The sequence below is a fragment of the Meleagris gallopavo genome, chromosome 28 (genome assembly GCF_905368555.1).
Source record: "Meleagris gallopavo chromosome 28, MGAL_WU_HG_1.1, whole genome shotgun sequence".
Taxonomy (NCBI): domain Eukaryota; kingdom Metazoa; phylum Chordata; class Aves; order Galliformes; family Phasianidae; genus Meleagris; species Meleagris gallopavo.
Genome location: NC_139431.1, coordinates 418,335 through 444,814, shown reverse-complemented (window position 1 = coordinate 444,814; position 26,480 = coordinate 418,335). Strand labels below are relative to the sequence as shown.

General features: G+C 51.9%; 1 protein-coding gene across 1 annotated transcript in view; it reads right to left on the bottom strand.

The window, feature by feature from the left end:
- LGR6 (leucine rich repeat containing G protein-coupled receptor 6) overlaps positions 1 to 26,480 on the bottom strand; it is a 69,301-nt gene that overhangs the window by 18,961 nt on the left and 23,860 nt on the right. The window contains exons 2-5 of the mRNA XM_085210654.1: positions 25,391 to 25,462; positions 18,470 to 18,541; positions 13,695 to 13,766; positions 3,952 to 4,167 (exon numbers count right to left, since the gene is read on the bottom strand). Coding sequence (XP_085066780.1) covers positions 3,952 to 4,167; positions 13,695 to 13,766; positions 18,470 to 18,541; positions 25,391 to 25,462 — 432 coding nt within the window. The remainder of the gene's footprint in view (positions 1 to 3,951; positions 4,168 to 13,694; positions 13,767 to 18,469; positions 18,542 to 25,390; positions 25,463 to 26,480) is intronic.

Here is a 26,480-nt window from a genome sequence, read left to right as displayed (position 1 = left end):
CAGTGTGAGGAGGGAGGAAATGCTGAGCACTGGGGAAGAAGTGAGAGCCCTGGGGCTGTGCTGGGGTGGCACAAAAAGCCCGTCCTGTCCGGGCTGGGGCATGGGAGCAGCTCAGTCTGACTGCTGCTATCCGTCAGGCAAGGAGAGAGAACAGAAAAACCATCACCTGCTGTGTTTATATTTGGCTCTGATGGGCTTTGCTTGGAGGCAGAGTAATGGAAGTCATCCGAAGGGTGATCTTTGTTGGTGAGAAAATTAAGAGCAATCGAAAAAGGGAGTTATAAGAAAAATTGTTGTCCAAGCTCAAGTCTGGAGTCATTATCCAACCACATGGCAATAATAGAAACAAGCCAGTCTGAACGCAATATAAACTGGAAAGGTAAACACTTGAAAAGACATTCTTTTCTTCCATCCTGCCCTTTTTTTTCCTCCAATGGTAAACACATTTTAACAAGTGGAATTGCAACATCTCTAATGTTTGTCAATTTGAGCTCAGCCCACACAGCGTTATATTCTGCCCTGTAAATTACAGCTGGTGTGATGGCAGATAGAGATGTTTGGTTCTGGGCTATAAACAACCATCTCACGATGCACAAACATGAGAAGTCTGTGAACCTCTCCTGTTGGATTTGGGATTCACTCTGTCCTTAGCAAAGCCAGCAAGCACTGAGGTCCGTGCGTCTCCATGTGCAGGACTGCAGCACAGGACAGGGTGGCTGTGGACAATCACCCATGGAAGTGGCTTTGCTCAGGAAGGAGTAAGGCAGCCATTGCTTTCTGTTGGTTGGCATATCCTCTAGCTGGGATTTCCAGCATCTTCACAGCTCCTCTGCTGTGTCTGCAGAGCCCAAATTGCTCTGCAGTGCCTCATGGGACGGCAGTGCCTCATCCTGCTCGGCCCCTTGGTTGGTGAGACGAGAAGCACTCCAAGAAGAGTAGCTGATGTGCTTCAGGAAGGTGTTTCCCTGCATCAACAAGAGGGCATGGAAGGGATGTTCCACCTGGGCAGTGCGGCGGTGAAAGCAGCTCCAGAAGGTTCTGTGTATTTCTGGTACCCACTCTGTTAAATGGATGATGATAACTTGGAATGGGCACAGAGAAGAGCAATGGGGATCCAAGGGATGGAGAGTTAGAGAACTCAGTCTGTTCTGCTTATTAAAAATAAGATCAGGGTAATGAGCGTAGCAGAATGTATAGGATCCCCCCTGGTCAGAAAATGGGTACTGAAATAGTTCTGTGATTTAGCAGAGAAAAGAATAATAAGACGTCTGAAGTCGAAGCCAAAGAAAATTCAAATGGGAAATGTGAGCTTTTTCTTTTTCTTTCTGCTAACACAAGGGTGATTAACCACTGGAACAAACTACAAAGAGAAGTGGTGATTCTCCATTGCTTTCATTCCTAATGACTTCATGTTTTCATCTTAGGGGAAAAAAACGACAAATGCAAACAGTCTCCATCAGTTGTTTGCACTGTGTGATTTCGTACAAGGTTGAATCTGACTTGATGTGAGTTTTCCCACTGCTCAGCTATTGCCACGATGAATTCCTCACTCTGTTGACTCTGTCCTTTTTCTCCATTTGGCTATGGGTGAATAGAGAAATCGAAATCATAAATGGTGCAAATTCCCATTGATTATTGCCAGTAGTGCAGGACAAGCATTAGACTTGTCGGGCAGAGACAAGAGAGCTTGATCAGAAGTGACGCTGTCAGCATTGGAGCACTATTCATTTCTTCCTCAAGTGCTGAAGAAGGAAACTCACTTTTCCCAAGGCAGCAAACTCAGTCCTCATGAGAAAAGGCACTTCTGCAAATTAAAAAGGTCCCACGAACGAGGCCCAGTGTTCCAGGCAGAGCAGTTCTTGGTAATGAATTGCACGTGCCCAGCCCTGCCCACCGGCACTGAGCTTCCCAGGCAGAGGCTCATCGCCCCTGCACAGGTGGGACGGCACTGCTGAGGTCCATCCTGGCACCACATCCTGGATCCTGATCCACTGCACTCAGCTCTGTTGGAGCTCCTCGACGGAGGTGTAACTGATCAGCTGAGAGCGAAGCCCTGAATGCGTTTGGATGCTCTGATGTTGGTCCTTTGGGTCAGTGCAGAAGCGCAGGGTCGCCATCTGCATTTCTCCCAAAGGCGTTGAGGTGCGTGGAGGAGCAGCAGCACATCTGTGCCCCAGGACGGGCCGTGCCCATAACATCCATCACATCGAGCAGGAGATTCCTCCCCGCTCCGCCACAGCCGCTCTCGGCTCTCCTCCCCAGGTGCACAGAGAGGCGGTGCTGCCCCGTCCCTGCAGCCCCCCGAGGGCAGGGCTGTGAGCACTGCTGGGGCTGGGGACCAGATGGCCTCCGAGGGCCCCTTCCAACTCAAACCGTTCTGCCATCACTGCGCACATTCAGCCCCTTGCACAGTGTGCGCATCGTTTGCATCCCGGTAGGGAAAATCGTTTGCATCCCGGTAGGGAAAATCTCCTTGCAAACCCCACTGCCTTCCTCAGCCGGCGACTGGGAGCGCGTGCTCAGCTGGGTGGGGAAACACCCCCAGATGAAGAGCGGGAAGCACAAGAACAACGCCGGGTTGTTTGCACTGCTGCCAGCGGGGGTCTGCATGGCAGCATGGGAGAGATTTACGGGGGCAGTTCTGCCAAGCACTTTGTGAGCCCACAAAAATTCCACGCCGTGTCCCAAGCGCCCGGCAGGACCACACATCTGCTCCTTCCCAATTGCCTGGGGTGGGACGTTATTCTCTCCCTCACGACCTCACGGTCAGTGGCTTTTGTTTCCTGGGCTTGCCTGTTTAATTAAGGAGTTGCTTCTCACTCAGAGTATGGGATAAGCAAGAATGAGAGCAGCACGCTTTGGAGACTGAAATAACAACCCAAATGTCAGCTGAGCCTCCGTGCTAGCTCTTAATGCTGAGCGAAGTGGTTGCACTGAGGGTCATGGGATGTCCTGGTAGAACGGGCGCTGCTGTGGGTAGCGACGACTTATTTGACATTTCTTAAGTTGCACCCAGCACTTCTCTTAAGTAAGCCTTTATGATTTGCCTAAACAACCGAAGTTGACGTTAATGAAGCTCTGAGCTGTGCTTTGTCTGGGCTCTCTCTGTGACAGATGTGCCAGCACACACTCTGCATTCTGACAGTGAAATAGTTGCCACACTTTCCCCAGGCACCGCATGCTGAGGTTTCTTCACACCCCGATATCAACGTGCACATCACCCAACTGACAGCATTTCATGTAGATACAGGAGCTCCAAATTAATTGGCAATCACTCCTGAGCTTATTAATCAACACCCAAAAATTAATGACTAGCTAATTTGCACATGTAAACTTCCTTTAAGCGTTAGATAATTCCCAGGGCTCTGCCGATGGACGGGATGCACCTCCTGGCACAACAGCACTGGTTTCTGCCTGCTGTGCCCCATGGAGGTGATGGACCCACCTGGACCCACCTGGACCCTCCTGGACCCACCTGGACCCACGCAGCAGCAGTGCGCACTGCAGGGCTGGGATGGAGCCCAGCACAGACAGCAGGAGCGTGTCGCAGCCACGTGTGAGGTGTGGACAAGGTGTTGAGTTCAGCCCAGTAGTTCAGAGTCAGATTTGCTCAAAGTTTTCATAGAAATCAGAGGCATTTTACTGTTTTCTTTTTCTTGGTTTTTTTTTTTTTTTTTTTTTTTTCCCCAGCAGAAAAAGATCTGCTCTTTGTTTCCAGATACTGATCAATTTTTCTTTAAGGCAAACCGTGTTTTTTGGAAGGTGACGGGGAGCTTCTTGGCTGCCCCACTTGGGAAACGGTGTAAAAAAAAAAAAAAAGACTGAAGTGGCATTTGGCATCAAACAGAGTGGGCTATGAGGCTGCCGTGAGCCAATCCCACAGCAAGAGGAGCGCTGCACGGCCACAACACCTTGACCTGACGGGAGGGATAACAAATGGAGAAAGCTTACAGCACCACGAGGCTGCTGAGGTTCTGGAAGGCGAAATCGGGGATGTGCCAGATCTGGTTGAGCGCCAGCGTCATGGCCTGCAGAGCCGGGAGGCGGTTCAGAGCCCGGACCGGGATCTCCGTCAGCGCGTTGTCGTCCAGCCAGAGGTGCCGCAGGGACTGCAGCCCCTCAAAGCTCTCCTCGGGCACCACGGAGATGAGGTTGGCATCCAGGCGTCTGGGTGGGAAACAAACAGGAGGGGAGGAGTGAGGGGTGGGTCCAGCACCGCTCGAAGCACCCGCAGCGCTACGCAAAGGGAGCTTTGGTGCCGAGGCGGGACGGATGGATGGCCAGGGAGATCGGGTGGGAAGAGCGCAGGGTGCAGGGTCCTGCCTGCCAAGGGTGAGCCCCTCCTGACGGCCACGAGGCGCTGCCGTGGATGGAAGCAAGACGGATGGACTGGTTCCTTGCCCACGGACACAGCAGGCGGGCATGGCAGCTCTCCAGCCGCACTCACGGTGGAGCATCATAGCCATGCTGCCCAGGGCCAGGCTTGCTGTGAGTCCTCCTGACCCCGCAGAGCTCTGCCCTGCTCACAGCCACAGGGTGCACAGCAAACCAAGCAAAGCGGGAAGAGCTCCATTCAAGAGGAAAATGCTTTGCCTGAAGAGGCACCCTGAAGTGAGCAGCACCCTGTGAGACCCGAGCAGTCGGCACTGCCTGCAGAACGGGGGGCAGGAAACACCAGGAGCGAATCAGACCGCCAGTCACAGCACAGGAATTGATCCTGTGAGCTCCATGTTGCACAAGTCCAGGCCTTTCATTCTCCTTGATTCACCAATTGTCCTTTTTTTTTCCTTTTTAAATTATGGAATCCTTAAGGCAATTGAAAAGCAGAGATTTAATTTGGTTAGAATCTGTAATTTTTAAGACTTGTTTTTGTTCCAAAACAAAGAGAGAAGCCAAAAGATATTAAGCTCATTATGGGAAAAAAAAAGTTGAAGAAATAGGTTTGGGAATCATCTCCATAAACATCTCTTATTTCAACAGCAGCGAGGTGGATAAAATGCGTTATCTGTAGATTTCGAAATCAAAATGTAAGAGGAAAACATTTCAGATTTGGACAGACTACCAGGAACCAATTGCACCAACGGGGAGAAAACTCAGATTTCACCCATGGCTGACAGAGCCCATCGTGTTCCTCCAAATCATCTGAAGGATCTCTGAATTCAGACACGCAGCAGGAAGGCGCTGCGCCTCTTATCGAAGCGCGAGGGAAGGCAGGGAGCAGCACTGCCTGGCACAGCCTCGGATCCATGGACATCATAGCAAGAACGTGGTTTAGAAGTTCATCTTTTTGGCTATTGAAAGTAACATTTTTGACAAAAGCTGAGCAATTCAGAACTCACTTCCTAGAACCCCAGCTAAAGGGGTTCTAGAACAGCTCATTCTATTTCCCAGTGCAGGTTTTTCCCTCAGCTCTCTTGGTTGGGAGGGGGAGCTGCAGATGAGAAGACATCACACCCAGAGCTCAGTGTGGTTGCTACAGGGTTTGCACTTTTGCTCAGAACACCAACATGAGAGTGAATGTTTTCACCTTGAAGAGGAAGAGCACGTTGCACATCCTGCCTCAGTTTACCCCATATCACCCAGTTCAGCCCCACTCATCTTCCCACAAATTCAAAGAACAAAGAGAAGGAAAGGAAACCCTGCAGCATCTCGGGGTGAGATTAAAGAGCCTATTTGAAAGTTTTCATCAAAATGTTTTGGGACAAACAAGAACTTTTTAACCAAAATTAAAACTCGTGTGGGAAATGTTAATCTTTGCTTGATTTTTCCATTCCTTCTTCAGCATAAGAATTCTGTTAGTTGTTGGCACCACCGTTCGTTTCTCAGAAATAAAAAAGTACTGCTTACTTAATCCCTATATGTTTACCGAAAATTGTTTTAAAGTGAATACTCTCTTTCAAGTTTAATTAATTAAAGAGCAGACAATGAAAATATCTGCTGAGAAGAGTTATAATATTTCAAAACCAAATTAAGCTTTCAGAAATGGAGACGCTGAAAGAGAGCCAAGGGCTGATACCTTGGCATGAAGTCCAAGATGGGTTCATAACAGTTTAAAATCGGTTTACGTTGGTCTGAGATGAGTTGATGGTGGTCCGGGACGGTTTAAGATGGGTTTGTGATGGTCCAAGATGGGTTCATAATGGGTTATGGTGGTCCAGGATGGGTTCGTGGATTCAGGGTTCCCCCAGTATTTCTGAGCTCTCCATCCTGCTTTGGCCATGAGCTCCTATGTGAAGGCAAGGAGCAATCCAGGGGAATTTGGCCCCAGAGTGATGGTGCCCCAGGTGTTAGAGGAGCTGTTAACGAGGCCAGATTTCCTCACAGCTGTTCAGCATATGCTCAGTAAAGGCACTTTCTCACATGCATGGTCCTGTAGGTCTCAGAGCGGTGCCAGTGAAGTAGGATGGGTCCTTGGTGGATTTTTTTGAGGTGCTCAGAGGTATGGAGGTGGATCCCTACGGTAAGTAGGGTGATGAGTGAGCTTCATCTGTAAGTGCTCCTGCATGGAGCATGCTGCAGCCAGGCTCTGCTCCATGCCCTGTTATTGCTGCCACTGGGAGGATCCTTCTGAAGGTCAGAAGGAGCCCCACATCTTCTGCCTCTTCACCTCCACTACGGTGGCTACGGTGTGGGTGCTGAGCTGGCTGCTGTCCCTGGGAGATGCTGTCTGCCTCCCTCGTTTGCTCCAGCCACGTAATTGTTGCCTCAATCTGCTCCAGGGCGTTCAAGTCAGGCCTCAGCCAGACTGAAAGGGAGCATCAATAAGCTGGACATCCCTTCAGATATCACAGCCTGCTGGGACCACAGCCCAGCCCTGCGTGGAGCCAGAGGAGGAAAACAAAGCAGGGAAGGGTCCATGTAAAGGCATTCCACTCCTGTCCTGACGGGCAGAGGATTTCTGATGTGCCTTCACAGTGCCAGTGAGGGAACAGGGAGCAAAGAGTGAGCCGTGGCCACGTTCCTGCTACCAAAAGACCTCTGGATTGTTTAATTCCTCCCCGGGGAGCTGCTGGCTCTTTCTGGAATAGAGGTGCATTCTTTCTAATAAAAGCTGTGCATGTGGGGATTGCTAATTGCTATGGCTTTCAGACAGCTCTCCACTCTCATCTGGAAGGAGAAAAACTGAAGTTCTTGGCAAGGAGTTGTTAGTAATTATACCAATTATACTAAACAAAAACCAACCCAACAGTTCTCTCCTTTCTTCAGTGTGTGACTCTGGCTCTGTAAGTGTTTGCTGTTATGATTTATACCTAAGATAATTGGGCCGATTAGCAGGTAAATGGGACGGCGCAGGCTGGGGCTGGCTCCTCACCTTCCACGGAGATTTTTTCCTCTTTATTTCACCAAATCACTCAGTCGGTTTCCTTGCAGCATTAACTCATTTGTTGCTAACAGAAGACGTCTCCTTGCTGGAAGTGGGACGTGGTGTGATGTGTGCTCCAAGCAGTGCTGTAGGTCTGCAGAGGGGATGAGACACCACGGTCCCCAGATGTCTGCCTGGACAACAGTTCCCAGTGACTTCACAAGCTGAACCAAGAGTCAATGCACTGCACAGCTGTGCCCTGACTGGTGCAGGAAGGAGCTGACTCCAAGTGGGACACTCAAGAATGATGGCACATGAAAATCACCAGCAGCTCTAAGCCTCCACTTCCTCAGTGGACTTCAGGACTGAGTCTGCTACTGGTGGCTATGGGCAGCGATGTGACCTCAATGCGCTGCCTGGACAAAACAAAAACGTCTTCAAAGCGCCCAGATTTTGCTCCTTTATCTATTTTAAAGCTACAGAGCGTAGACTCTGCAATACTCTCCTACAGCATCACCACAACAGGACACTGTGGCTTCAGGTACCTATCCATCCTCCCAGCATTTCTGCAATATATTTGGCTATTATTTCCCTTGATAAAGTTGGAGAAATCTTGCCACCAAAATTCATGGGCGGCTCTGAGTGGTGCTGAGCTGTTTTCCATCCAAACACAGGAGATCCTCTGCACCTTTCCAATCTCTCAGCAGCAACACAAAAAAAGGAAGGTCTGGAGAGAGCTGTGACCTCCAAAAGAGTGAGGATTCTGCCCAGAGACCACCCCTTCCTCAGGAAGAGAGCTGCTTTCTGCCTACCCCAGTGTGCATGAGTCTGCTGAACAGAGCTGATCTCACCAGAAACGTCTAATTGGTGCCTTCGGGCAATCGTGTCTCTCTTCCTGTCTGAGTTTATCTTGAAAGGCTCAATTGAGTTACCTCCTATCCCATAATAGCATCTGAGTTCCTTGTAGTAATATAAGAAGGAGATGATGTCACTGCAGCTCAGCTTCTCTGATAACTCATAATGAGGATGGCCAACACCTCTGCTCCTCTCTCAGGCAAAGCTCCTGGATGCACTGAGTCAGCGCCTGGCTTCCGAGCTCCTGGGAGCTCACCTCACCGTGCTCAGAACTGAGGGCCTAGCGAGGAAGGATGGCCCCAGAGCCGCACAGAGCAGCTCACAAGGACTCCTGGATCTCCCATGCCAGCTCCATGCACGTGGCCCCTCCTGCCAGGCACAGAGCTGGGCGCACAGAGGGTCCCCAGCCACCCCAACAGCCTCAGTGAGGAGCAAGGGCTCCTCCTATCAGTAGGTACCAAAAGGGATAGGAGGAGAGGAGCCGGGGACTGCACCGCTGGCTTGGAAAGTAGCTTCAATCTCTGCTGCCATTTGTACCCTGGTGGTCATAAAGCACTGCACGCACAGGGATGTGCTGGCACTGCTGCCCAGAGCTGTGGGTGCCCCTCGCTGGAGGTATTCAAGGCCAGGTTGGACAGGGCCCTGGGGGCTGACAGCCCTGCCCATGGCTGGGGAGTTGGAATCAGATGACCTTTAAGGTCCCTTCCAACTTCAGGCACTCTATGACTCTAACTTTTCATGTTACTCAGTAGAGGAAGCACTGCACTGCAGACCTGCTCCAAAACCAGGCCCTCTGCCCCTGCCACAGGAGAGCTCACAGCCCTCCAGAAAAACTTGCAAGAGTTTCCTAGCTCCATCTCCAGACTAAGAACTCTTGTGATTACCATCCCAGGCAACGAATGAAGGTTTGAGCTGCAAACACGTTCCCAGCCCCTTGGCTAGGCAACAGGACCTGGTGGAAAAGTCTGCAGGGCTCTGTTTGAAACGCAGTGAGTCTTCCCTCCTGACTTAATGGGACGCGCACCTCTGGGAAGCCCTCCATGAGGGATGCTCAGGAAATGAAATCAGAGCAATACCTGGACTCCACACAAAGTGCCTTTGGTACAGACAAGAGGGCTTTGTTATCTCCAGCTGCAGACACCTCCAAAACCCCTCAGGTCAGAACCGTGCAAGAAGGACTGCCAAAATCCCTGTGCAACTCTGGGAATTGCTGACAGGCGGGCAGCTGCCGTGCTGATCCCTGATCTGCCATCTCCCTGGGAGCCTGGCATCACCCCCCGAGCCCATAGTGAAACACAGAAGGGGCAGAAACAGCCAGAGACCAAGCAGAGGAGGTCCTGCATAGTTGGTGCTTGCCAGAGAGCTCCTATGCCTGGCTGATGGAGCTGCTCCTTGAAATCCACCAGGTTATGAAAGAGGCAGAGAGCAAAAGTTGACAGCAGCCTACAGCAGCACTGCGTCTTACACAGAGGACCCAATGTTACCTATGTGTGCCTAATTTGAACGTGCTGAGGCTTAGGAAGGGCTGGAACCTGAATTGCTTCCACCTGTGCTCCCAGGGCTGGCCGTGTCCCTTCCCCAGGTGCTCAATCAGTGGTGCAGGCCATGACTTAGCAATTCCCACACACTGTGGTTCTTCAGGAGTGCTCACACATTCAGTGCGTGGAACCTCTGGGTCTCACCTCCCTCTTCTGGGCACTGGGAGGGCAATCAAGATAACACCTTCCCTGAAAGGTGTTTTCCTCTCTGATATAGCTCTGAGTGCAGAGAAATTCCTCGCAGTCATGTTTTTGAGCAAGACGTCCTCTGTGAGCTTTCTCTGGGGGCCATATAAGAATGCAGTGGGTTCTGTACAGAGCTGTGGGAGATGAGATGCTCAGCTCTGGTTTGGTACTCGTGCTCTGATGGGGTGTGTGTGTGCAGGGTGAGGAGAGGAGCTTTTTTTTGATTACTATTTTTTGCTTTCCGGGGGTAGGAAAAACCCATTTGTTATCACGTAGAAGTTGAAACCAGTTATAGTGTCTCTCCAAAGCCAATAGGGAAAACCAGACCGCTCCAGAGAGCCATCCATCCCCCAGACAGGGCTCAGAGATAGCAGGGATGATTCATGCCCTGGAGATGCTGATCGTTTCCCACTGCTGACTGCCTGAGATGAGTAATATCAAGATGGCTAAAGTCAGAGGAGTGAATCCACCTGGTCTGCCTGAGGGAGATGTGGCACAGCAGAGGCTTACCTGAATGGTTGGTAGTGAAGCCATAGAGGATGACTCAGAAGAACTGATTTCCTCCCTGGCAGCGCCCATCCACCACAAGGGAAGGACCCACCACTGTAGTCTCAGCACCAACACAAAGCCATCAGTTCCTGTTCCAGCCACCTGGCTTCCCAACAGACCCGACCCAGACTGACCACCATAATGCCACGTTCCAGCTGACCTTACAGAGGTCTGCTTCTTCCTACAACTTTTATCCTCCCATCTCTCAATGGAAACAACACCTTCCTTAAGCCTTACTGCATTGCCTGTGATTTATAGAGATTATTGCTGTTAACAGCAAACTGCTAAATCTCAACGAGATCAAAGATGTGGAATGAGGAATGAATTGACTGAGCTCTTCAGGCTGTGGCGACTCCAAAGTCTTTTCTCCTTCCTTCTGTCATAAGAATTTATATGCTTGTGAGAAACTGATCAGGTGGGAAGCTTTCCTGCTTTGTCTACATCAAAGTCCACATGTTTGCAAATTGCTATAAGTCATTCTTTGCATTTTAATCTCTAGCTGTATATATGTAACAATAATTACATGCCTCGAGGGACAGGGGATGAAGCAGTCTGCTGAACTTCCTTAAGACTTCATAACATTCCTGCTAAAGATCCCAAGACAGCGGGTTGGAGGATCCATATTACTTTAGTTAGAGGTGCCATTTAGAATGGAGTGGAGTGGAATGGAATGGTTCAGCTGGAAGGGTTCTTCTCAGTTTCCCCCCAAAGCACCTACTTCTCTCCCTTGACCAAAGGGTACTGCTTAGATACAAGGAGCTGAGCTCAGACGAACCCCTCAGCCTGCTGATGTCCCGCTGCAGGCTGGATGTTCAGTGTCTCTGTGCCAGCTGTGTCCAGGCTCTATTCCCAGGCTGCTCAGGGCCTCCGTGATCCTGCTCTCTGCAGGAGAAATGAGCTCCTGCGGGTCAGGAGATCAGTGGGTGGATGCCTTAATCCAGCAGGGAGGATCCTGACTGGGTGCTCTGTGTCTTGCAGTCCTGCCCCTGGCTGAGGGACGCCCAGTGCCAACCCCTGCCCAGAACCAGACACACACTGAGCCCCTCTGCGCAGTGCTGAGCTCCAGAAAGAGCCAGTTCTTCCCACCGCTTTCCATGAGTGCTTGGAAAAGAGAAATGAAGAGTTTATCTTGATCTCTTAATCCACCAGCTTTCTTTTCTCTTTCCTTCCTCTACCTCTGCAAGCCTGGTAATTATAATTCATAGCACCTGCTTACTTTGAAACACCTTGGACTCCCTTTGCCTGGCATAGGAACAGACACAGTGCCCATCTCCTTTAGGTAAGTGCTCACAAACCACAAAGTCGTTAATTAGACTGACACACGACTCTCAGCACACACATGGTGTGCTGTTACTGCACCAAACACCCTGCCAGGGGATCACAGCGGGATCAGAGCCTGACGTGAGGCCTTGGCACCCCTCTCAGGGCTCACAGCATTGCCATCAGCCGTGCGTGTTCCTTCTAATCCTCCCCACGGCTCCCCAGCGTGCTTCCCTGATGAAGCAAGACTCCCCAGCGCCTGCTAGGAAGCTTGGTCTGCGGTCCCAGCCTCTCCCTGTCCCATAGTGGGTCCCGCTCTGTGCCCTTTCCTCAATCTCATCCCTTGAATTTCCTGGGCAGTCCTACAAACAGAGCTAAGCTCAGAACTGTTGTTCTCAGCTCCCATAACTTTGACTCCTGAGAAAAGAGATGAGTACTCAGAACTCCATTTCTCATGTCCATAAGGTGCATGCTTTCCCTTCAGATCCCACCTCAATCCCAGAATGACCAACATGGACATCAAATGCAAATATCTGAAAGAGCAAGAGAACAACCAGCACGCAGTCCATATCTGTTCCCCCCCACTCCTGCTGGCTCCCATCTTCACCTCCCTGTTCTGCTGCCCATTCTGCCCAGCTGAGTCTCCAACTTGCAGTGCAGATAGTTAATATTCCAAGAAGTGCCACCCAGGATCTGTCATGGTGCAGCATGAGGCCACTTCCCTTCGGAATGGAGACGAACGGGCTCGGGGCAATAGGAGCACACTGGGTCTCAGGCAGCACAACCAGTGCTGCTCAGAAACCGCACTGTGGTGTCTCATGGGTGTTCCAGGCTGGCTCATATTTTGGCAACGAATACACGAGAGTCTCATAAATGTGTGGAAAATGACTCAGATATTAGAAAAATAATAAAATTTAAAAAAAGATCTCTCTAACACAGACCTCTACTGGAGGTTCTTGGCCTGAGGTTAGGCAGAGAAGTCATGGCAGCACAGTGACATCCAAGCAAAGCAGCTCTGTACCTGTCTAAAGACACAGAGACTGTCCACACTGAGACACACTGCTTTTCACACTGGGTATCCTTCCTCTCAGTGCAGTGCTGCCCTGTTAGAATGGAGTGAGAAGGAAAAGTTTCTCTCCTTCAAGTATGAACTAGAAGAACTGCAGCCCTGAGAGCAGTGCCTTCCCCTGGGGGAGCAGCACTGGATGGACACCAGCAGGTGATGCTTGCAGCAGTGTGTGGCACGGAGGCGGAACAAACCTCAGTAACACACACTGCACCTTCAGAAATGTCCCACCCCGAGCAGGGCTGTGCCCCCCAGCCACGCCGGGCTCCCAGAGTCCAGGAGTGGGTCCTGCACCGTGCTCAGATGTCCTCAGGAAAGTGGAGAAAGTGCAAACCCCTGTCATTTTTTGCACGCGCTATTTACACTGCCACCTGTCCCCAACTCAGGAAATCTTCGTGTTTTGGTGATGTGTGATTTTTGGTTGAGTGCAGCAGCACAGAGCTGCTGTAGGTACAGTTACTTTAAATGAAGAGCATCATCACAGCTTCAGCTTCGTGCCTGAATCACTGGAAGTGTTTTAAGGCGTTTCCTACTCTGACACAACGGCCTTTTGTGCGGGCAGGACTCCCGTGCTGACAGTGCTCCTCCTCCGTGTGCCATCAGGTCCCTGCCCCGCTGTGGTCTGCAGTGATGAGGACAGAACCCTCCTGGGTGGACATTTTCCAGCATTCCTTGAAAAGTGCATTGGCTCTGGTGGCCTTTTCGTCACTATGCACACATGGGGAGCTGTAATTTCAACATCCTTTACCACAACAGTGTTCCTTCCATGAAAACCACCCTCCCTTCAATGCTAAGTGACAGTAATCTTTGCTTTAATTGGAAAAGAAAAGGAAGAAGGGACAGAACATCCTTGACAAAGGAACTAATGACTCAAGTGCTGGGAAGTCCTGCCCCCAAGGGACTGCACAGCTTGCAGCATTGATTCTTAATGACTTACAGAGATTGGAGGTTTGGAAGATCTCTCAGTGCCTCTGCAGGGATGCGGCTCAGCTGATTGTTCTGCAGCATCCTATAATTAGAAAAAAAGGAAAACTTTGTGAAGAATACAAAAGTTTTTCTGACCAAATGGAAGAAGTTGCCAAGAAGTTGTGTGTCATACACACAGAGATAAATGGTCCTCTCTCAAAGGAAGGACATCTCAGGGTCTGGGGGTTCCACCCTGGAGCTGACATTGAGCGCTGCTGCTGAGGGGAGGATGGCTGCACACCTACGAGAGGAGGCGAGGTCGCTCTGATTGGGGTCAGCATAAATCATGGTGCTTCAGAGGGGCATGTTTTGGTTTCAGAAATTGAAAGATTATTTACTGGAAGAGACCACACCTGAACAACCAGGAAAATGGTCCCATCACACCGGGATCCTTGCACAAGACAGTCTCAGCAGACTCACAGCCCTCAGGTACAGGTCTGTGCATGATCCAGTGTCCCCATCTTGGGAGGCCGAAGTGATTCAGCCAGCGCAGTCAAAGGGCTGGTCTTGCTTAAGGCAACTGTGCCTGGAGCTCGTGTATCAGGCTTAGAGACATTCCAACCTCTGCACATTCCTCTTCCCTCCCCACGGGAGCATCTCCCTTGGATTTGACACCATTCCCATGGTCTGTTCTGCTCAAACTCGGGGTTGTCAGGCAGAGCCTATCCTCAAGCATTCCAAGCCACCTGCAAACCCGCCCTCCTGGGACAGACTGGCCTTCTGGTGACGTTTTTGATGTGCGTTCACACACCAAGCCAGCCAGTGCCCGCCCTGCACCACCTGACAGGCTGAGGCTGCAGCTCAGTGTGGGATGTGACCAGTGTGTCCCATGGGGAAGGGTCCCACCAGCCAGGAGAGGTGTTTTGCGCAGAGCGAGGCCGCTCGTGCCATGCTCACTCCAGCCTACGAGCTGATGGAGAGCAGCCCTGGTGGTGGCTGCGGGGCAGCGTGGGGTGGGAGCACGGGGTCAGCCTGCTTGTGCAGGCAGCGCTGCGCAGTGTGGGCATGCTGTGGGCAGTGCTGGGGCTGTGTGCTGCTATGGGCTGGTTGAGGCTTGCTGAGGAATGGAGCGATGGGGTGGGCCATCCCCGGCTGGCTGGCTGCGGGGGTGCCGGCTCTGCAGCCAAGAGGATGCACCCAGGCATTCTGCCCTCCATGTTTCGGGGTGAGGCAGGCTCGGGTTGTGCTTGGAATTTTTCCCTGTGAAGTTTGGTGTGGGATCCCTCCTTGGCTTGCGAGTGCTGCCGTTGCTACAGCATGTTCAGCCAGGAAAACAAGAAGCCTGGCAACCCCCTCTGTGCAGAGGGGGGGTGGGATGCGGTGTGAAGCCATGGCAGCGCAGGATCAGCCACGTGGACAATCAGGACCTGTGCTTCATGGCTGATGGAGCTCAGCTTGGAGATGAGGGTCTGGGCGGCTCACGAGGAGTTCTGGAAGGATGGGACAGTTTCCATTCTGCTGCCCTGGAAAGTTCCAAGGATGGGGGAGCACAGACTGAGGAGATAGTTTTGGAGAGAAGTAGCTTGGCAAAGGACAGAAGCAGCCAATGGAGCTGATTTCTAATGATGCTGGCCCCGAAGCATGGATCCTGGACTTCACGGGGAGGGTCAGGGTTGGCCATGCTGCAGAGCAGAGCCCTGGGAGAGGTGCATTCACAAAGCCCTTTGACGGAGACATTCCCATCAACTGCCAGCCTGTGCTCAGCTAAGGGAGCCAAGGAGGACACATCTCATCTTGCTTTGGTTCGGGGCAGGCCTAGGGCTCAGTAAATGAAGATCCTGGGCACATTCCTCTGTGTCACGGTGGTTTTTTGACAGCAAAATGCCTGGCTTTTCACTTGCTCTCTTCCACACCTGCTCCCCTGGCTGTGCCCCGCACGGTTTCTGCACAGGCCTATCTTTATGGCCACTTTCCAGGTGGTTTCTGTGCACTGGAGCAGCCGGAGGAGGCAAAGCCAACAAGCTGGTCCTGCTTCCAGAAGCTCTGGGATTCACTCTGAGGGCAGGGAGAGGACCATCTGCATGGGCAGGTTTGGGAAGGAATTCCCAGGGTGTTTCCCATCCATTTTTAAACAGAAGTTAATTCTCTGGAAAGACCGGGAAAGCACCAGGCCCCTTAGCAGCCCAAGAGTTTACTTCTGGGCACGCACATGACTGCAACGAGCTCTAAGGCCCCACTGCATTAGAATTAATTACCGTCCCTGTCTCTTTGGGGTCACCCTGTCACACAGGCCGTAGCTCCGAGCCCAGTGACTCAGCTCCGAACAGCTGCAGGCTGCAGCTGGGTGCACAGCCCGCGCTGCCCGGCTCACCTCGGCCACCCCGTGACAGCGAGCACATCCTCGGCGGTGATGTGTCCTCAGTTCCCCTGTGCCATCCGCTCCAAAGCCTGCTAGTCCTGCCATTCAGGTATGGAGAAGTGTTTCCTTCCTCATCGCAGTGCTGTTTGTCCTTAAAGGATCACTTCCATCCTCGTTCACCTTTCTTTGAGGGCAGGTGACCTCAGTTGCCTCATTTTCCCTTTAGTTCATCTTGCCGTGGGTCTCTGGCATCTCCCCCCGCCCCTTTTCAGCTGCCCAGCCCCAGCTTTGTGCAGTCAGTTATCCCAGCAGCGCATCCCAGAGCCTTCGCTGGCTGTCGGATGGAGCCTGGCACCTCCAGGGGAACAGCCTGACAGGTGACTCATCCTCCCCACGTCCACTTCTTTGGTTTCCCATGGAAGCAGCCCGGTTAGGAATCAGCTTGATGCCTCGGCCCTTTTGAAAGCGAGAGACAGGACGTTCCTCGCTTGTAATACCTCATATCCCAGCATTTCTCTGATCTCTCCTGCCTCATGGGCTTTTCAGATTCCCTCTCCAGATACCTCCTTCAAGATGTGTGGTTTGTTGTTGGAGATTAAAGTGAAGAGAAAAGCACATGACTGCAGGAGTGGTTCTACTGGTCCCAAGGGAGCAAGGATGTGATCTGGATGGGGAGCAGTGAGGAAGCAGCCTGGGCCACCGCGCCCTTCCCCGTGCAGCTCTGTAGGACGTGGGTGCAGCTGGGCTGTCTGATGCTCCCCAGCTCAGTGTGACCAGCTCAGGGCACACTTCTGTGTGCCGTGCAGGTACACCAACTTACAGACCTCCAGCACCTGGTTACATCCCCCAGTCACCATCACAGTGACAAAAATGTGAAGGCGAATGCTGCTTCTGGAGGCAGCAGGGACTCACTGGCTGGAGTGAACTCATAGCTACATACACACATAATCTGTGGGGTTACAGACAGCAATTAGAGCAGGAGCACATGGCAGCCTGACATACCCTGCAAACCTGGGCAGGAGGGACTCGAGGCTTTGGAAATTGAAGGGCTGGCAGTGCCTTTCTTTTTGGAAGCAAGAACTGCTCTCAAAGAGACATTCTTTGCGAGCATCAACCCTTCCTTCCTTGTCTTGGAGCTGGGTAGTCCCCTGCAGACCTCCATGGGAAGTGGGGAGGCATAAACGTAGGGCAGCCCTGCAGCCAGAGAGTTTGGTATGGCAGCCCAGTGGGCACTCTGTGTCAGGAGCACAGCCTGGCTGAGGGCAGGGCACGCTGCCAGAAGCAGAAGTCTTGGGCTCAGCTCTATCTCCAGCCCCTCTGCCCTCTCCTTGCACTGCAGCCACTCACAGCGCTGTTCCTGGGTGCATGCAGGCATCACACAGAGCAGCACACTGCTCTCATGACTGCAACCTGCAGGAGCTGTGCTCTTACGTTCTGCATCAGTAGTTCCCCAGGCCTGACACAAATAGAAATTGATCAAAAGCGGCTTTAAAAGCTCCCGAGTTCCTGAAGTAGAAAGTTCCTCTTGTTGAAATTGGGTGGGAGAGCTGCGGTTTTTCCTCAGTTCCTTTGATTTGTTGCCTAATGCAGGGGATGGATAAATCTCTAAGCCCTGAGATTTAGGGCAGGATTCATACTTTACATCTTCAGAAGACACAGTAAACAGCCCTATACTCTCTAATCCCGGAGCAGGTCCGTACCTGTTCACTCTGTATAAACTGGACCGGCTACAACAATTTCACGTTGCGGCTGAGTTCAAAACATCCCTTTGGGGATGAAATGTTTATTGCAGGTTTTTAAGATGGTTCCTGAAAGAGAGGAAGAGGGACTCCCAGCTGAATACCCTGCACAGACCTGCAGGATGCAAAAAGTGTGACTCTGCGAGCAGTGAGACTGCCCTGGGCTGTGGAACCATTCCCTGGGGGGAAGAACTTGCTGGTGGCCTTCATCCCTCGGAGCTTCCTGAGGAGCAGTCCCAGCCCTTCCCAGCGGACAGGCAGAGGTGGGGTGGTCACTATGATGTGCATTTCCTGGGGTTGGCAGATCTCAGGCACAGCCCTGATGGCTGCGGAGCTCCAGGACCCGACTGTGTGGGTCCACATCACCCCGAGACACCGCACCTGGGGGACATCACCTCGGGGGATTTGGAGAGCTTTACCCAAAGGGGAACTTCTGCAGGTTCTCCTGCAGTGCATTTCCATGCGGAGTGGAGGGCTGCGCCATGGGGTGTCATAGCAGAAGTGAGGAAGCTGGGGATGTGTGGTGGTCCTCGGGTGGGTGCAGCTCCTCAGTCACCCAGGGACGTGTCAGCCTCTGCGTGTTCAGCAACTGGCACTGCAACGCCTGGTAAAGCTGCGTTCTGCAACTCAGTGCATGGCCAGTGCCTGGCTCAGGGTGCTGGGGGGCAGGGATGGTGGTGGCCCTGCAGAGGGGAATGAATTACTTACAGAATCTTCAGGCTGTAGAGGCCAGAGAAAGCTTCCCCTGGGATACTGGAGATCTGGTTTCCAGAGAGGCGTCTGCAGTGAAAAGAAGAGCCAGTAACGCATCAGCATCCTTGTAATGACAGCCCCTTGTCTGCAGACACTTCACAACTGATGCATCTTGCTGCAGCCCTCCTGGGGAGAACGCAGCAACACCTGCAAGCTGTGCTGCACGCCTGGTGTGTGACCCCTCCGTATTGCCTGTTCCCAAAATCCGGGCAGAAAAGGAAAAGGGGCTCTGGAATGAAGCAAGGACAGGGGCAGTGTGGCCTGGGGAAGAGACTGATGTGAAGGGGCGGGAGGGGCAGAGAAAATGCAAAGCAGCCTCACAATGAGAGTGGGACCACCAGGCTGACGGCACAAAGAGCAGGGGACAGGGTTCAGATGAGAAACTGGCTCGGTGACCTGATTCTTAATCCCAAATTATTCTGGTGTTTGTGCTTTACTTTCTGACCCTCCTGCGCTCAGACAGGCGTGGAGGCTGGAGCTCCCACAGACACATGGCAAGGAACTTGCTGCTGTCCACGTGATTTGAACTGGAATATTGCATCCCCCAAATGAGATAGTGAACATCATTTGTGATCAGGAGAATCTTCAGTCTCTCAGAAACTCCAACGCAGACCCGAGAGGCTGGCACAGATACGAGGAAACAAGCTGTATTATTCACCTAGCATTGACAAAGCCCGTTTCCTTTCAGATGTCTTGGCTGTGAAGACGACAAGTGCAGGGGATGAGCAGCATAATCCGGGCTGGAAACGGAGCACGTTGCAGTGAGGACTGCAGAGGTCACGCAGAGGATCTGAGGCGGCAGCTCCCCGTGGCAGAGCAGGCTCGTTGGGTGCCCAGGCTCCCTCCTTCCCCGTCTCTCCCTTCGGGAATCCAGAGAAAATTACTGCCGTAATTAGGCCTCTGACAGCATAAACAGCACAGGGTCGTCCCTTTAATGTGTGTGAGCAGGTCGTAACCTGCCTCGTTGCAGCATGCAAGCTGCCTGGCAGGCTGGGCTATTTGTCACTTGGGGGCTGTGATTTGGGGTAATTGCTTCTTTTGATTGCTGATTTCCACATGGCAGGGAGTGCTGTCCGGGAGGCGGGGAGGTGTTCCTGCACATCCTCACCCGCTCCGGCCGGCTGTCCCGGCTCCGCTCCGGGGTCTGTCCGTCCTCGCAGCTCCTGGCTGCCCCTGCTGCAGCGCTCCGTGTGTCAGCGTGTGCCTCTGGTGTGTTTCCCGGCGGCTCTGAGCCCTCGTATTGATGTTCCCGGGTACGGTCAGGTGGTTGCAGGGCTCGCTCCTGCTTGCCGGATCCCTACATGGAGCTGGGACCTCCAGAAGTGGCAGGATGGGAGCTCGTGACTCTTGGCTTGGAGCAGGGTGGCAGGGACACGCGCTAGGTCACCTGCAGCATCTCAGTACCGCAATAAAACAGAACTTGGGGTTAAGGAGACCTGCGGGAGGTTTCACTGGGTGCTGCCCAAGGGTGAATCTAGAGGCAGAGCGTTCCCAGCTTCAGGAAAGGCAGCCGTGTCCCTGCTGCTGCTGCCTGTCCTTGGCTGTGCCCCGTGGGGCCTGTGCCATTTCCCAGCTCACCTCCGCTTCCAGATCTTCTCTCCTCTACTTTCGCCTTCTTCCCAACACCAGGCACCCGGGTGTCCCAGGCAAGGGAGCTGTGCCATTCCTCTGAATGTCGGCCAGGAACGCGTTGGTCTTTTGGGGCCTCCTGTCCAGCAGTTCGCTGTCACCTGGCAGTCTCCTGCTGCTTGGTTCCTTCCATCCCTCTCGCTCTCTGACTGCCCACAGATCTCTCAGCCTGGCAGGGAGGCACCCACTGAACACATCTCCAGAAGCAAAATTCAATAGGAAATTTACTGAAATGATCATTTCCTTCCTATTCAAAAGGGAACAATAACATTCAAAGTGATGCTGCCAGCGTGGCTTCCCTTGACACAGCTCTTCATTTGCTTCTGAGGCCCAAAGCAAAAAACTCCGCGAGAAGGATCAAGAGGCAGCACTCCTTTGTGCCCCAGGCGCAGGGCAAGGGGAGCTGCTGTTGTGGCCATGGTCGTCTGACCCACAGCACAGCTCCAAGCCTGCTCAGGTCTCTCTTTAGGATAGGCAGTCTTGATTCATCTGCATGTCCTTCTGTCCCGGAGCTTTTAAGGTGAGATGGATTGGCAGGAAAGGAAAGCTGCATTTAAAATGACTGATGGAAGAGGGAGAGAAGGGGCAAGTGGAAGGTGAGTGGGAGCCAGAGTTGGCTGACTATCTTTGGAAAGCTTGCGTGTTTGGTGGATTTTAGATTCTGTTCCCCTCCTTTCCCCCCTCCAGTGATTTCTGGGAACATTCCTCCAGGCTTTGATCTGCATTCCCAATACACTCCAAGTTGGAACAAACTCATGGTTTACCTCTTCATGGTTGCTGTAGTTCGGTTACCACAGGCTCCCACCCCCTCCTGTATCTCGGGCTTCTTGGTCATGCTACAACTTCATGGCACGCCCAAAGGCTGTTTGTTGGGCATGATTGCTCACGTCGTGTGCTCAGACAACATGATGATGCCCTTATCGTTCACATTAGGAGGCAGGAACATTGCCCATTGGCAGGACAGGATGAACACACATGTCCATATCCCAGTGGAATTTTCCCCTTGCCAGATCATTACATTCATGTCAGCCTTCCTCTTTGATCTCCTGCTCTGGTTCATTTCTCAAGCTCTAATATTGTCAAGGCAGAATCTCTTCCCAGATGAACCCTCTGCACTCCTGTCCAAGCAGTGTCATCAAGTCAAGATCGTGCCATCCCCCAGGTGCATGGGGGACCAAAGACTCCGTGCTATGATTGAGTTTGTTCTCCTGCTGGTGCAAAGCAGGAATTAAGCCAATTAAGTCAAGCAAGTGAAAACATGGTACATTTGAGGAAAGTCAGGCTTGGACTCTCCCTTCCCACACAGGAATCTGCAGCTGGTCCTGCTGCGGTATCACCTGGAGGTGTCTCCAACATGGTCTTACTGCTTTACTCCATCCCTGAGGAGGAGACTCAGGCCTGTTTCTAACCCAGCTCCCCATGCCCCCACCAAATGCCTGTTCCAACTCGATAGATTGATGGCATTCGCTTCTTTTGTTTATGGTCCTCCAGCCAGTTTTCAACCCACACGAATGTTCGTATGCAAGCTAGTCTGGATTCATTTGCCAAGGAAGATTTAGTAAGACAGTTCCTTATTGAACAACCCGATACAGGACACAGACTACCTTCATTTTGTCCCCTTACGTCAAAGTTTTCGGAGGGGATTTACGCCCTTCAGACCTTTAGTTTGGAATTTTGACTCCAATCTGTGTGCCTCACTTGGGATCCCCTCTGGCAGTTGGTTGTTTGGGGACCACTTACAGGAACACGAGGGGCAGAGATTCTCCCTCGCAAGGATTTTTCAAATGCTGAACTCTGTCCCCAGCACAAAGGGAGGATAAAAAGAACAGAAATTTCAGTGCTCCACAACATTTTGAACTGGACTTTGGCCTCCTCAGCAACATTTTTCAATGCGCACAACGGAGAACCCCTTGGAAGTCCTATTCTCCTGTCTTCACCTGTATCCTGGCCAACATCTGCCTCCACACCTTGCAGATTGCACAGCAGTGACTTCTGGAGTGCTTCATAGGAGGAATTACCCTTTAATCCTCTCCACGCTGTTGCTCACCCGCTGCACTGATGATCAGTGCTGTCCTCTGCCACGGAGCAGCGTCAGCCAGGAGAACATAAAGCCCTGGATGCACCAGGGCTGGGTGTCTTGTCTCTAATGAGCTGCAGAAGAGCCCCAACACAGCGTTCGGTCACAGCATCCTGCTGCTGTAGGCACAGGAGCCTGGCGGTGTCCTGGGGAAGATGTTCAGAGGACCTGCAGTGCTCCATGCTGCAAGAGCTGCCTGGGAAGGGGAGACCACAGCTCCTGCTGCTCCTGGATCAGTGCACAGCATGGCACCCCCCGGATGCTGAGTCCCCCAGCCCTCGGGGCCCAAGAAGAGGCAGGTGAAAGAGCCAGTGGCTGGGAAGGGGTCTGATCTTGCCGCTGTGCCCCGGAGCGGGAGGTGAATGGCAATGAACACCTGCCTTTGGCTGCAGTTTCTCCTCTTGGCACCAAGCTCTCGTGTTTGGATTCAAAGCACGGTAACAAAGCCCTTGCCGGTGAACGCATTTCAACATGTTGTTATTCCCAGGCCGGCTTTCAAGATCCTCTTTCTATTCCTTCTCTACTGATTGCTCTTGTTTCTCTTGGCACCCAGCTCTGGCTTTTCAGGCTTCATTAACTGGAATTTATTAGCAACTTTAAACGTCCTTCCCGCTGCCAGAAAGAAAGAAAAGGGGGGAAAAAAAAAAAAAGAAACAAAAAGGAAACTCAGGGCAGCTCCTGTCTGCGTGAGGCCCACGTCGAAGCACCTCTCTGCCTCCAGAGGGGAGGACTGCAGGGAAGGGCCCATGCATCCCTATGGGCTCTGCTCCACCCCTGCCGAGGTGGAGGTGGACGTGATGGACACTTATCAGAGCGCTTGTCCTCAGCAGCAATGGGAGCACGCGGCCCATCTGCTCCTCTGGGCAGCTTTCCTTCCCCGCACGTCACCTGAAGCACTGACTGCCCCAGCGCACGGCCTGAGGCAGAAAGGAACGTGAGGACCATTGAGTGCAACTCCTGGCTCGGCAGCTCCCCACACACCTCACCCTCCAGACCCTTCCCCAGTTCCCTCCTTCGGGTGCCATCACGTATCAGACCCCAGTCAGCACAGTCTAACAGGAGGCTGAGGCTGGAATTTCGTTCTGCTCCACCGTCCCTCCCAGGACGATGTGATTCTGTACGTGTCCAAGGCCAGAAGTGACAGAGAGACTTTGAGATGCCTCTGAGGATTACAGGAAAGTGAAAGCTGAAGGGAGATGCCAGCTAAGCTGAGTGCTGCTCCATGACAACCCTGTGAATACCACACACACAGCTGCTGGCCAGGTGCTGTTGCTGAAAGGGTCACTTTTAGTTCTTCGTATTATACGACAATTTTTCCTCACTTCATTGGTTTCAAACCATTGCTTGATGTCCATAACTATGACAACTGCATTTTACCATATGATGGGATATGTACAGATCCAAAACATCACAGTTTCCATTTCTCCTTATGGCGGTGATTTTTTCCTATTCAAAACACCTCCACCTTCTCAATGTGCACTTGTGGCATTTGGAAACTCCAGTGAAATGTTCTTTAACGACTTCCAATTATTTTTCAAATTTTCCTGTTTGATGTTTCCCTCTTGATTTGTGTCACTCATGATTATTTTTGGCTGTGGGAAGCTGGCTCTATTGGAGTCTATGAATATTTATTCATTGCTGGTTTCGACTGTTCTGTTTGTGCACGACGTGTAATCAGGACATGATGCTTGCAGCAAGACAGCCATTAATTGTGTACGACAGAGAGCATGGTCTGTGTGTGGGAATCTGTGAGTGCTTTGGGTGTCCACACTGCAGTGCAGGTGCTGACAAAATGGGAGAAGAAAGGCTGCAAGATGGAGGCAAGACCTTGGAAAACGCATCTCCTGAGGGCAGCACGAGAGCAGAGCTACAGGAGGGTGAAAAAAAATGAGTCCTGTCCAGCTTGGAAATGGGGAGGTTGGGAGTCCCTACAAGCATAATTAATGCAAGAGACAGAGAGATAAAGAAGATGGGTTCGAAGACCATTTGAAAATAAAGCCTCTGTTGCAATCTGATCACTGTGAGGCTGGGGCTGTTACGGAACAGTGGATGATGGTATCTCCTCTGGGCTTTTTGGTCAACACTGACTGCTCAAAGAAGTCCACCTGCAAACGTGCAGCCACAAATCAGCACAGATGAGCACAGGGAAAGCCTTCTGCTCGCGGCAGAGCTGCTGTTCATTGCACAGCACTGATGATTTGGGGTCACTGCTTTGTGAACACAAGCACAGGTAGCAGAGCATGGGATGGCATCGCTTGCTGCCCCTCTGGGATACGTGAATGCCTCAGCATCACACTGACATTACTGGTAAGGAATCCAACATTTCGAAACCTGCCCTTTTCAGAAATATCTGTCATCTGCAGCGTTGGCTATGAGAGGGGACTCAGTACAGTTAAAGTGCTCCATTTAGACACCGAACTGTTTCAGGTGTTACATACACCACAGCTTTACATCGCGTACCTCAAATACAACATTAACATCAGTATTTCTTGCTATGTAATAATGATGTTTTGAAGAAACTGCATTTTTCAGCAGAAGGCATTGCATAGAAGAGCAAAGGCATGAGAACAGCACCTGGAGGTGTTTCTCATGGTCAAGAGGAATACAACCATACGAGGCCAGCCTCAGCCTTCTGCCCCCCCAGGCTCTGACTGCTGGGGGCCCCCAGGGACGCCGTGGTTGCTCACGCTGGTGGTTAATTTTACACTTTCAGAAGTGTGGCCACTCCTTTGCTGACACACAGCCACGTGCTGATCCCTGGAGACTGGAATGGCTGCTGTGCCTGCCCAGAGCACAGCACTCACGATGCACTGCAGGACAGCTCTGATCTGTGGGACCGCAGCTCCAGCCTCACTGCTGCCCCAGCTGTAGGGTGCCCAGGGGCTTCATGGCTTTGGCTGCAGGGCTGTGAGGGGAGCTGTGTGCAGACGGGTGAACGAAGCTCCCTATTCTCTGGCTCGGCTCTGGGGCGAATTTTTGCATAATGCATCGATTCTTAAATTCTGGCATTTGGCACACGCAAAAAAAAAAAAAAAAAAAAAGCCTGAAGGTGTATCCTGACCAACCCTACAGCAGCAATTAACCCCCACCCAGCACACAGCCCCCGTCTCAGCCGGGGGTCCCACCAGAACTACACAGCCCCCAGTGCAGGACCCCCCGTGGGTACTCACAGCTCCTCCAGGAATTGCAGGCGGTGGAAGGCGCTGGGCTGCAGCTGGCTGATGTTGTTCATGCTCAGATCCCTGTGGGGAAGAAGACATTCTCAGATGAGTCCCATTGCAGCGTGCACGGAATAACTCGTGTGCCAGGCTCCACTTCTCCACTGACAGAAAGCACTTCGGTGAGAGAAAACCCTGCACAGTTCATCTCAGAGTTAACAGCTCAGTGCAGCCCGGGCTCTGCCTGCAAAGGGATGGAGAGCAGCAAAGTGTATTTCTGCTCAGTTGCTCTGTGTACCACTCCATGCTCTATATTTGGGTGATCCCGTGGTGTAACAAAAGGGTTAAAATATTAGTTTGTGCTGCTGCTATTTTTATTTTTAAATCCCTAAGGGCAGTTGCTACTTAGCACCCATTAAAACATCTTTTTTCCCTGCATCAAAGTGCATCGTGTTTACACTGTAATGAATCAGTCTGATGTTTTGACACGTCGTGAAACAATGCAAAAATAACAAAACCAACAAAAAAAGAAAAGCACGAAATGAAAGGCTATGAAACAAAACACAGACCTGAAACATTCAATATCTCCTGGAAGTTCTGCAGCCTGCTCCTCGAGCTGCTTTCTGCTGGCAATGCGGGAGCACTGCTTGCTCCCTGCAGAAGGCACTTCTCCAATCTCGCATAAAAGCACCTATTCTGACTCCTTCTCTCCTCCATCTCGGTCAATACCCACATAACCTCAGAGAGGAAAGCACGCTGCTTTCTCAAGCAGTCATCCAGATGTCAGAGAAATACCCTACCCATCACTCTGCTCTCCTTGCCCTGCCTCCCCAGGGCTCCCACCTGTGCTCAGGCCAAAGAGAAGAGCCCTCCCCCATCACCTCTTAGGGCAGAAAGAAGAGGAGGACAGATTTTCCAGGCACAGGGGAGATTTAGGGTCATTTTTCTACAAATATATAAATCTCTGCTGCTGCGGGGTTTGGATGCTGTTTGTTCATCCACAGTTCTCCTGCAGGACTCAATCTCAACACACTTTTCTCCCCAGGCCGTCCACCCTCGTGTGAAGGCACAGCATTCCTGTCCGAAGCCTTGCTGGAGTGTT